We start from the raw sequence: 10,614 nt of genomic DNA on the forward strand, positions 1-10,614 counted from the left end.
TATACTGTAGTTGACTTTCAAGACTTTCCTATTTATTGTTAGACATTATTTTAATCTAGCTTTTAAATAAACTGCACCAGTATGTGATTTCCACATGTTTGATTTGCAAAAATAAACTTTGTTGAAACAAAATGACTGATCTTCCTGCAGTTTAATATGTTTGGTTAATCACAGTAATTGTTGGGAAGCGATCACGCTTTATGTACAGAAAAAGTGCTCACACTATACAAACTACTTATCCCATGATGCTTAGTACGAAGCAGGATATGCGTCATCACGTCGTTGGACCCTTCAGCTGTCAGACTTTGGCCACCCTAAAAGTGCAGGTTTTGTTAGCAAACTAACTCGAACTGTACAACCCGCGCCGACTTTATTTAAAGTTGTGCATTCATCTGCTAATCGATCTTTGAACGCGCGAGCTGGTGATTGAAGCACTAAGATTGCACGAAGACGAACAGTTTAGTTTTAATCGCTGCTAGTTTTTGCACAAGCCAGCGATCCTGAGCGGGTGTAAGGCTAGATGCAGGGAGGGAGGGAGTAAAAAAAGGCAAAAGTCTTTGTGCTTCCCTTCCCCCTCATCAAAGCAAAGGGGAAATGTCTCTGTCTAAAGGAGGTAAGTGGGGTTTTTCCACTCTTTTTTTTAAAACAACCGTGCATATGTGTTAAATATCGAGGTGCAGTTTGCGTGGAAGTCATTTAGCTAGCTATGTTTGAGAAATGTAACCTTGCCAGGTGGAAAGCTGCATGTATGAGAGGAAGAAAAAAGAAGCTAGCCAGCATGTCTTTCCTGCTTTCTAACATTATATGAAGTCTCTAGACACACTGGTGTCTGAAGGTATTCATCATACACTTACTGATAATGTGCTAAATTATATGTTATTTTTAATAATTTAGCTAAATGCTAACCTCGCGTCTTCGTTTAAGTTGCCGTGTTGTGGTTGGCTAACAGCATTTTCACGACAATAAAAGACTTTTGCCAACCTGTAATTATCAACCAACTTGCCCCTCAGCTGGGAATCACCGCGCTGGGATTAGTTTCTCTCTTACGCTAAAGTGGGACCACAGGTGTTAGTGTTTTTCGACTTCCTGATAATGACTGATCGATTGTGTTGAGTCCATTTAGGTTTGGCCAGTGTATTCGCGCAAAAAAGTGTTTTTCTCCCGGTGGTGGAAATTCTTTTTATTTTAAAACAGACTGCGATGCCAAGAAACCATGGCGCTATCACACACTTGGCTTCCGCCAAGTCAGTCAGCGGGTGTGTGCTGTGTAATCACTGTACACTGTTGAATAAAATACACACCTTGGAAAAATCAAGGTCCTTCCTCTGCCACACACACACACACACACACGCACGCACACAGCATGATGATGATGATGATGATGTCAATTTACATTTCAAGTTCACCGCTTGTGCTGTTACACAATCATACTAGCGTTACCATGGTCGGGAGTACACACTGTTTTGAGAGGGCTGTGTAGATTGGCTGGTTGCTGCTGCTCAGGCAATCACAGCCTTTGGCCTACCATGGCATGTTTTGACTTGCAGCACCAATACCTAGTGCAGCCTCTCTTTGTTGACAGTTCACTGGCTGCTAGAAGATTCTCTATAGCTGCTACACAGGTTATGTGCTGTAATAATTGCGTGCACCAAAGCAGGCATAATGGGTCTTTGTGAAAGTGTTTTTTCTTTTCTTTTCCTGGTTACTACAAGGAGTTGTGCCTTTCGTGGTCCCAAGTGCATTGAAGGGCTTTCCATGGTATTGCTGAGGCATGTATGGAGATTGGGTTCTCCCTAACGGCACTGATATGGTTGTGTGCAAGATTATATGTGCATGAGTCATCCTTTTCTGTATATGGACGCACTCTAAGGGCTGGAGCTTCCTGATGGTGACTCGCCACACAGCTATTGACACTTTGATCCCGTGCACAATCCAGGAATTCTTGTTCACGTTACATACTGCACTCTGGATAGTTTCAACTGAACATATTTTGGATTTCTAAGAATGACTGCAATTACTGTCAAAGCGCAGCTAGTCACTGCTACGCTGTAGTAGCTGATACTGGTAACTCCAACACCGTATCAGTAAAGATATGATAAAGACACCATGATCAATACTTACAATCATAAATACTTAAGCTTAAGAAACCTCTTCCCATGTGAGGAAAAATATGCAATATTGATATATCTTTAAAAATATATATATATAGAATGCAACTTTGCAATGCAACTGTTCAATTTCCTGATATATCACTGACAATGGCATGAATTACAAGCAAGCACTGACACCTCTTTTTTTCTTCTGTGCTGCCTCAATATACTTTGACTACAGCTGATGTCATGGCACTATTGTGTCCTATCAGTCTCAGTCCAAGGACCAGGCAGGTCTTGCAGCAGAAAGCTGTCCTGAAGCTGGCCCCGGTTGGCCCTAACAGGGACAGCGAGCAGCAAGCAGGCCAAGTGAAGTGACATCATATTTCCCAAAGGGTCCTGACAGTTGTTGTGTTTTAAGCGGATGCGTCCAGTCTGTCTGGCTGTGACTCATATCCCACCAAACACTCCCAGCTACAGGGTCACTTCACATACTGCTACCTGAGAGGAGCTAGAATTTCAAGTCTATTAATATTTCACAGTAAATATGTCTTTCAGTAACTCAGACTTAATTGAAACAAAAAAAACTGCATAGATTTTTGTTAGTTCTCTATGTGTCTCAAACAGCTTAAAAACAGGTTTTTGCATGTCGGATGTTTTGCACTGCGCTGCCATGTTTGCGTGCTACACTAGTTTTGGTCCATGAACAAAAGGCTGTCTTATTTGTCAGGTCATCAGAAAGCTTTGAGTGCTCGTACTTTATCCCACACAGACGAAATGCAAAATCTATTTTTGACTGAGCATGTGTGAGTAAATCACACTTGAATCTCTCCCTACCACATGAGAATACCGTAGTCTGTCCAGACACTGTAGGCCTATTTTAGTGCTGCAGCACAAAATGGACCTGTCTGACGTTTCAGTGGTTGGCCATAAAATCAAAAATCTTTTGTAAAACTTCACTTCCCTTCCCGCTAATTTAACAAGAAGGGGTTTACCCAAATGTACTTCCTCTACACTGGAGAATTGTGACTCACTCAATGGCAAGCACAACCCCACAGTAATAATAAGAGCATTTGTTGCATTGGTTTTAAAGTGAAGGTGCCTGTGCATTAAACCACTTTCTCAGAACTGGAGTAGAATAATTGCACAGCCTGGCTTGAGCCTGGTTGCAGCAGCACAAGAACAGGAATAAACCAGCCAGGTCTAAACTGTATCTCATCATATCCCAGTGGGTGGAATTGTGGCCAAGTCCTAGCACACGCAGATAAAGGTCAAGAAAAGTGTTCTGTTTTTTCCTGTCGACCTTGCAACAAGAGCGAACACGCTGAACACGAGTGTCCGTGTCAAGAAAAGTTGAGTTGTTTTTTCTGTGTTGCTGCTCGTAGGCCCGGTAGCTGTGTCATTCTGGCAGGGACTTGCAGCCCCTTGCGGGAAGGCTGCCTGTAAACTGTTTATGAATGGACTGCTGTCACTGATTTAACACGGAAAGGTCCCAGAGCTGCAGTTTTAAAGCACTGTACTCCAGATATAAAACATGTTAACTAAACCTGATTTAGAGAAAAGCGACAACATGAGAAAACCCATTGATGGTTGATTTGATGGCAACTATCACAACAGTTTAAAAAAAAGAAAAAAAAAAAAAAAATCTTCCTCTGCTCCCCCCCCTTTCATTTGAGTCATCATACCAATGTCGATTAGTCATTTAGTCCACCTCCCTATTGCAGGGCCTCAGCTGTGAGTAAACCTAATCTCCAGATAACCAAACATTTGCTGCAGTTTGTGTCAAAGACAACTGCAAACTCATTACTACCGAAATAGAATAAAATCCCGTATCAATACCGATGTATGAAAACATGTAATGTTTGCACTTAATGACCCAAATTAGTACTTGGGTTCTCTGTTGTGGCAAACCTCCGCTCTAAACTCATGAGTCCGTAGATGTGAAGTCCATTTGCCCAAGTCCTTCTGCAGAACACTCTAGATTGTGGTTGCTGCTAAATACAGCTTTTATTGATCACTGCATGTCTACCACGAAGCTGAGATGGTAATGGCTTTTCTCATTTCTTGTCTCCAAGGGAAGAAGAAGAACCCTGGGCTGAAGCTGGCCAAAGAAGTGTTTGCACAGCCGCCACAAGCAGCACCAGCGTAAGGCTCCTTTTTACAATAGGGATAATATATTCGCCCGGTATTTACTTATTTCAGCTATATCTCTTATCGGTGTATGTCGAGCAAAAAGAAAGAAATGCAGACATTTAGCACAGGCTTTAATCAAGGTTTGCTTCAATTTAATCTCCTAAATATTAATAAACATGCACAATTTCTCAATATTGCATTGCTCAGTATTGTGACATGAAACTGACCACACACTGTTGCTTATGCTTGAATCTGGCTCTCTCCTCGCAGGCCCCCTCGAGATCTTGACTCGAAAGCTTGCGTCACAATTGGAGATCAGGTAAAGTTGGCAGCGTGTTCCCCTGAAACATGCTGTTCTGTGTTTATTTGATTTCATTCTGTTGCTTTCCTGAACACGTGCATTGATGTAACGTCTGCCTCCTCCGTCCAGAACTTCGTGGTGAAGGCCGATGACTTGGAGCAGATTGAAGAGCTGGGCAGGGGAGCGTACGGGGTGGTGGACAAGATGAAACATGTGCCCAGTGGTGTTATCATGGCTGTCAAGGTGGGCAGGGGAAGCTGGTACTCGGGTTACCTGATCTGTAAATGCACCGTGCTTTTTAAAATAGTACCATGACTCATAGATATGTATTCAACATATGAGCTCAACTTGTAAACATTTGGATGATATCTATCGGACCTATGACATGTTATATCGAGGGGGGGGTGGGGTTGTAGGACACTGGACACTGGACACCGGACACAGTTTAGATTTTTAAACTCTGTCTTCCCGCTGCTCACACATGTTTGTGTCTCCAGAGGATTCGTGCCACCGTCAACACTCTGGAGCAGAAGAGGCTTCTGATGGACTTGGACATTTCCATGAGGACAGTGGATTGCTTCTTCACTGTGACCTTCTATGGCGCCCTCTTCAGAGAGGTGTGTGTGTGTGTGTGTGTGTGTGTGTGTGTCAGTGAGTGGGTGATATGATATCATCTTGTCTCTTATTTTTGAGTGAAATCTTTTTTTTTATTGATTTTATTTTTCTCAGGGGGATGTTTGGATCTGTATGGAGCTGATGGACACGTCTCTAGATAAATTCTATAAGAAGGTTATTGAGAAGGGCAAAGACTTCCCGGAGGACATCTTGGGCAAGATCACAGTAGCAGTACGTCCTGTCCCGTATTTTACACTATAAGTTTTCGCAAAGATATTAAGTGCTTTTACATGTACATTAAAGGTCCAACATTTTGGGAAAGTATGCATATTTGTGTCCGAGAGCGAGACAATCATTTGTTACGTTCATTTACATTTCTGTTTGTGTATGGATTAAACAAAGGAACATTTATCGTTTTCTTTTTCTACTTGGAGATATCTCTGGGCTGAGGCTGCATCCATTAGTAACTTAGATATGTGTTGCTTAGTGGATTGGCAGATTCTAAAAACTACATATTTTGAAAATATTTTATTTATGTGCATGTAAAACACTCATTGAGAAATTATCTACATCCAAAGTTCTGGGTAATATTTCTTGAAGATTTCAACCTTTCTTGCATAATTTCCTCTCTCCAGATCGTCAAGGCATTAGAGCATCTGCACAGTAACCTGTCGGTGATACACAGAGGTAATCGGATCATCAGTTTACACAGTTTTCAGTTTCCTGGTTGATGTTTCTCATTGTTGGGTTGCTATGTTTCTCGCTCATCCTTTTCCCAACAATGTCCCGTCTCCAGATGTGAAGCCCTCCAATGTTCTGATCAACACTCAGGGCCAAGTGAAAATGTGTGACTTTGGCATCAGTGGCCACCTGGTGGACTCTGTGGCCAAAACAATGGATGCAGGCTGCAAGCCCTACATGGCGGTAAGTGGGGACTGGGGAATTCTCTAGAAATGTACTAAAGGGATTGTCTCTTGTCAGTGTTTGAAAAAACAGAAATCTACATTATAGGAAGATATTAATGAGGCCTCTGTTGTCCTGAGCCCTACGCTTTCAAACACCTTACCTCTGTGATGAAACCAGTGCGTTACTTTAAATCACGTTTTAGCCGACAGATTTGTTCTTCACCCAATTACATTATTCTCATTTTTTATCCTTGAGTGGGTGTTGGTTTTCTTTTCTTTTAGTAAATGCATTTTAAAAATAAAATAAAAAATAATATATTATTATATATATATATATATATATATATATATATATATATATAATATATATATATGAGATATATATATATTAATATTAATATATATATATATATATATTATATATATATATATATATATATATAATATATATATATATATATATATAATATATATATATATATAATATATATAATATATATATTATATAATTTATATATATAATATAATTTATATACTATAATATATATATAATTTATATATATAATATATAATATATTAATATTAATATAATTTATATATATATATATATATATATATCTATATATATATTTTTTTATATATATATTTATATTTCAAAGGGTTTTCAGATAGTGTTGGTACTTAATCTGTTAATGATTTCCATTTCAGCCTGAAGCGGATCAACCCCGACCTCAACCAGAAAGGCTACAGTGTCAAGTCAGACATATGGAGTCTTGGTATCACGATGGTGAGTAGGATTGGATATCAGTGGCTCCTGGTGCCATTTTAGAGAAATGAATCCGTGTTACTGCTGCTCTTCTCATGTCCACCACGCTCACCTTTCTTTTCTTTGGCCATAATAATTGAATGTGTATTCACTGTGTTGCTACTACTAGACTAGTTCATGCTAACACACCGATGGCAAACACTAAAATCTACATTTTAGTTTAGGCTTATGTAATCGCTTTTTTCAACTCCATTTGATTATTAAAAGTTATTATATGATATGCATGTAAAGTGTGTTACATGGAATAAAAACATAGAAGTGTTTCCCAGCAGTGAAATTTGAGCTTTTTATTCTGCAACCTCTTAAGTTCAGGCTGTGATGAGCACCTTATTTATTTATTTGTATTCACAACAATTTGGCAAAAATATCAAAAGTATATTTTGTCACCACGATAATTACTCTGATAATGAACACATTCACTAAACGATGTCAAAAGAGATCTCACAGGTGCCTCGTATTTCCAACAGTATTAATGCTGAGTCATGGTGTGCGTTGACAGTTTTGATACTTGTGCCCTGTTGATGCCAGATCGGTAGTTATCCATGCTGTCCTCAATTATTGACAGACAGAATTTACATACAAGTATATAATCGTACGACATCCAGACATTGTTGAACTTTTACAGAAGAGTAAATCCTTTTTTAATTCTTGATATAGTTTCAGTTGCTGCAGTCGGTGTCACTCACCTAGTGTCGTCAAGCATTGCACTGCAGTCATGTATGTTTCGCTCTAACGTGTACAATGCTTGTTAAATCAGCCTTTTTTATGTCTCCTCAGATTGAACTGGCCATTTTGAAATTCCCCTACGACTCATGGGGAACCCCGTTCCAGCAGCTCAAACAGGTGGTGGACGAGCCGTCTCCACAGTTGCCCGTCGACAGTTTCTCCCCAGAGATGGTAGACTTCATCTCCCAGTGGTGAGTCTCCCAGCCGATGACAAATGTGTGCACTTTTCTTTACCTTGCTGTGTGTGGCACTGAGGCCCAGCAGGGGTCAGTGTTTGCTCTGTGTTAACGGACAGAGGTGGCCTCAGTATCTGCGGAGCTGATGTTTATGTCACTTGACTATTTTTAGATGTGTTTTCTATGAAGTTGTAATGCAATTATATTTTGGTATTTGCCGTTTTTCTCACTTTTGCTTTCATCTCTTTGTTTTTACAGCTTAAGAAAGAAGCCAAATGAGAGACCAGCTTATACAGAATTAATGGTTAGTGGTTTTAAGATTATTTTTCTCTTTTTAAACGAGAACACGCATAACAAATATTATGTGTTTATGCTACTTTGCCACGATCAAAGTCCCTTTCTGAGCAGTGTGTTCTGGTTCTTGCTTTTGTCCACAAGAGGCCAGACTTACCCACTAAGACTAAGATGTGTTTATTTCCATAAATTAATAACAACATCATTAGATAAAACATTGTGTCATTCAAGAACACACCCCTAAATGTTTTCTTCCTTCTTTTGATGCAGCAACACCCTTTTTTCACCGTGCATGACTCCAAAGACACAGACGTGGCCAGTTTTGTCAAGGTCATCCTGGATGACTGACTGGCTCCCTCTCCGGGCCCCAGCCCATCGGGTCAGGCGGGACCTCTCGGCAAACAAACCAAAGGCCTACCTATATTCTTTTTTTTTTTTCTTTTCTTTTTTACTCACTGGAATGACAGACTCTCATGCCCCCCCGACACACACACACACACACACACACACACACACACACACACACACACACACACACACACACACACACACACACAACAGGGGGGTGGCCCAAAGACTGACAGCAGCCCAGCAGCACTGGAGAGAGAGAGAGAGGGAGGGAGGGAGAGAGTGGCAGTAATATGAACTCGTACGGTCAAAAACCAACTGGAGAGGTTTAATTCGCTCCTCCAAGCTTCCTGTGACGCCATTATTCAACATGACAAATATGAACTGAACCAGATTTTTTTTGTTTTTTTGTCTTGCTCTTTTGTTTTTGTTTTTCCCGCCCCACTGCCCATTTGTATCTCTCTCTACAGAACGGACAGAGCCAGCCATTATTTCTTTTGTGAAAAATATTGTATGAATACTTTGAATTTCATCTGCAAAAAGCAACAGTTAATGTGTATGTTGTTGTGTATTGGTCAGTGCAGTGAAAGATATCTACGGTCACTTTCTGAACGGGAGGCATTGCAAGTTATCTCTAGATCTCTTGGCGGCGTGAGGCGGGAATGTAAAGCGTCCTGTTTCATCTGATCCGAGCTGCGGCCCTTCATGCAGTGACCCCTCTGTACTCGTCTTTTAGTTTTTTTTGGTTATTAACGAGTCGGCTTCAGTGCTGCCATTGTTACTACCTGGAGGTATTCAGGGGTTGCCTAATCAAGCTCCCAGCTGTATCTCTTTCTGTGTGCCATTTTGCAAATCGTTCTCATGAATTACTGCATTAATTGTGTATTATTATTATTATTATTTTTATTTTTTTTCTCTTTGGACTTGTTCTGGGCTGCATTTTGGTTTTTATTTCAGCAGCATTTAAACTCATCGCTTTGCCTACCGTTCTCAATTCTGGAGTCAGCAGTCTTTTCATATGAGGCTCTTATGTTTTTTTTTTTGTTTTTTTTTCAGAGACATTATTATGCATTACACAGACAGTATGTTAGGGGAATAATTTATGTGTTGAAGATGTAAATACTATTTCCTTTTTTAATGTAACATGGCACTGTCCTTTACCTGGCAGTGCAGATGAGTGGTAGCGTGGTTGGTAGTAGTCAGTTTTAATGCAGTGTGACACGCATACACAAACACTCGTTCTCACAGGGCCAGCTGACTTATCTTACACTTATTTTTCGGACTGATGTGCTGTCAGGCTCAACCCGCTCAGGTTTCTGTGCTCTCCTTCATGCGGAGCCGGCCCCATTTTAATTTTTCCCCAGGTCGTACTCTCCTTGAGTGCCGGATCGAGAGCCTCTTTTCAGTCCATGGTGGGCAGCCATTATCTCTTCTGTCTGACCATACTATGCAGAGCTCCTTCGCCTTGGGACACACGGCAAGAGGCCCTTGTCATGTGGCAGTTTCCCCACTTCAAGTGTTCAGAGACTGTGATGGTAATGATGGCGATGATGACGGCCGTGCCTCTGTTCGTGGCTAGCGCTCATCGCCTCTCTGGTTTACACTGTAGTGCAACCTTTATCAAAAGTCAGTGAGTTAGGAGTATTTATGATTGTGAATAATAAGGGAAAGCTAGCAACGCCACAAAGAAGCTGCTATTTTATTTCTTTTTTCATTTTGTTTTTCTTTATAGTCGGCCTTCTTTGGACGGCCATTCCCTTGGTGTGTAAAAGTGAGTTTTTACGCTGATCACAATGAGAATGGAACACTTGCTCTACCTCTTACTCCTTCACTCTATTTGCCGCCTTTTCATTGGGTGGGACTGACAAACTTGAACTATGGAAAGACAAAAAATAAAGGCTTTATTGTTCAGTATGTCTGTTTATAGCGTTCCTTTCATGTTTGATGCTGTGTTTTTTTTATTTTTATTTTTATAAGTAGTTCCGGTTCATGTGCAGCAGTTACAACACTGTTTAAGGGATAAGGCTGGCCATATTCTATATTTATCTTATTGCCATGAAAAGACCAAAACCAACAGAGAAATATACTATATGAGCAATTTATACGGTTTACCTGCAATCTTCGCAAGAAGATAAACTGGTTGCCACAGTGGTCGGAGTCTTGACAAAAGCTGTGTTTTGACATCTGATGAGCCTTATAA

General features: G+C 40.4%; 1 protein-coding gene across 1 annotated transcript; it reads left to right on the top strand.

The window, feature by feature from the left end:
- The first annotated feature begins 522 nt into the window (after positions 1 to 522).
- Positions 523 to 10,328, top strand: LOC115012637 (dual specificity mitogen-activated protein kinase kinase 6-like). The gene is made up of 12 exons (XM_029438336.1): positions 523 to 613; positions 4,166 to 4,235; positions 4,494 to 4,542; positions 4,654 to 4,767; positions 5,022 to 5,141; positions 5,254 to 5,370; positions 5,775 to 5,826; positions 5,936 to 6,063; positions 6,760 to 6,831; positions 7,648 to 7,787; positions 8,031 to 8,076; positions 8,337 to 10,328. The coding sequence occupies exons 1-12, from the start codon at positions 595 to 597 to the stop codon at positions 8,412 to 8,414; spliced, it is 1,005 nt and encodes a 334-aa protein (XP_029294196.1). The 5' UTR covers positions 523 to 594; the 3' UTR covers positions 8,415 to 10,328.
- The last annotated feature ends 286 nt before the right edge of the window (positions 10,329 to 10,614 follow it).

Source organism: Cottoperca gobio, chromosome 8, assembly GCF_900634415.1.
Source record: "Cottoperca gobio chromosome 8, fCotGob3.1, whole genome shotgun sequence".
Lineage (NCBI taxonomy): Eukaryota > Metazoa > Chordata > Actinopteri > Perciformes > Bovichtidae > Cottoperca > Cottoperca gobio.

What these genes read in the sequence shown, in the direction of transcription:
- LOC115012637 (XM_029438336.1), top strand. An exon ending in ATGGCGCCCTCTTCAGAGAG is followed by an intron (nt 5,142 to 5,253) that starts GTGTGTGTGTGT and finishes TATTTTTCTCAG; the next exon opens with GGGGATGTTTGGATCTGTAT. An exon ending in GCTGCAAGCCCTACATGGCG is followed by an intron (nt 6,064 to 6,759) that starts GTAAGTGGGGAC and finishes TTCAGCCTGAAG; the next exon opens with CGGATCAACCCCGACCTCAA.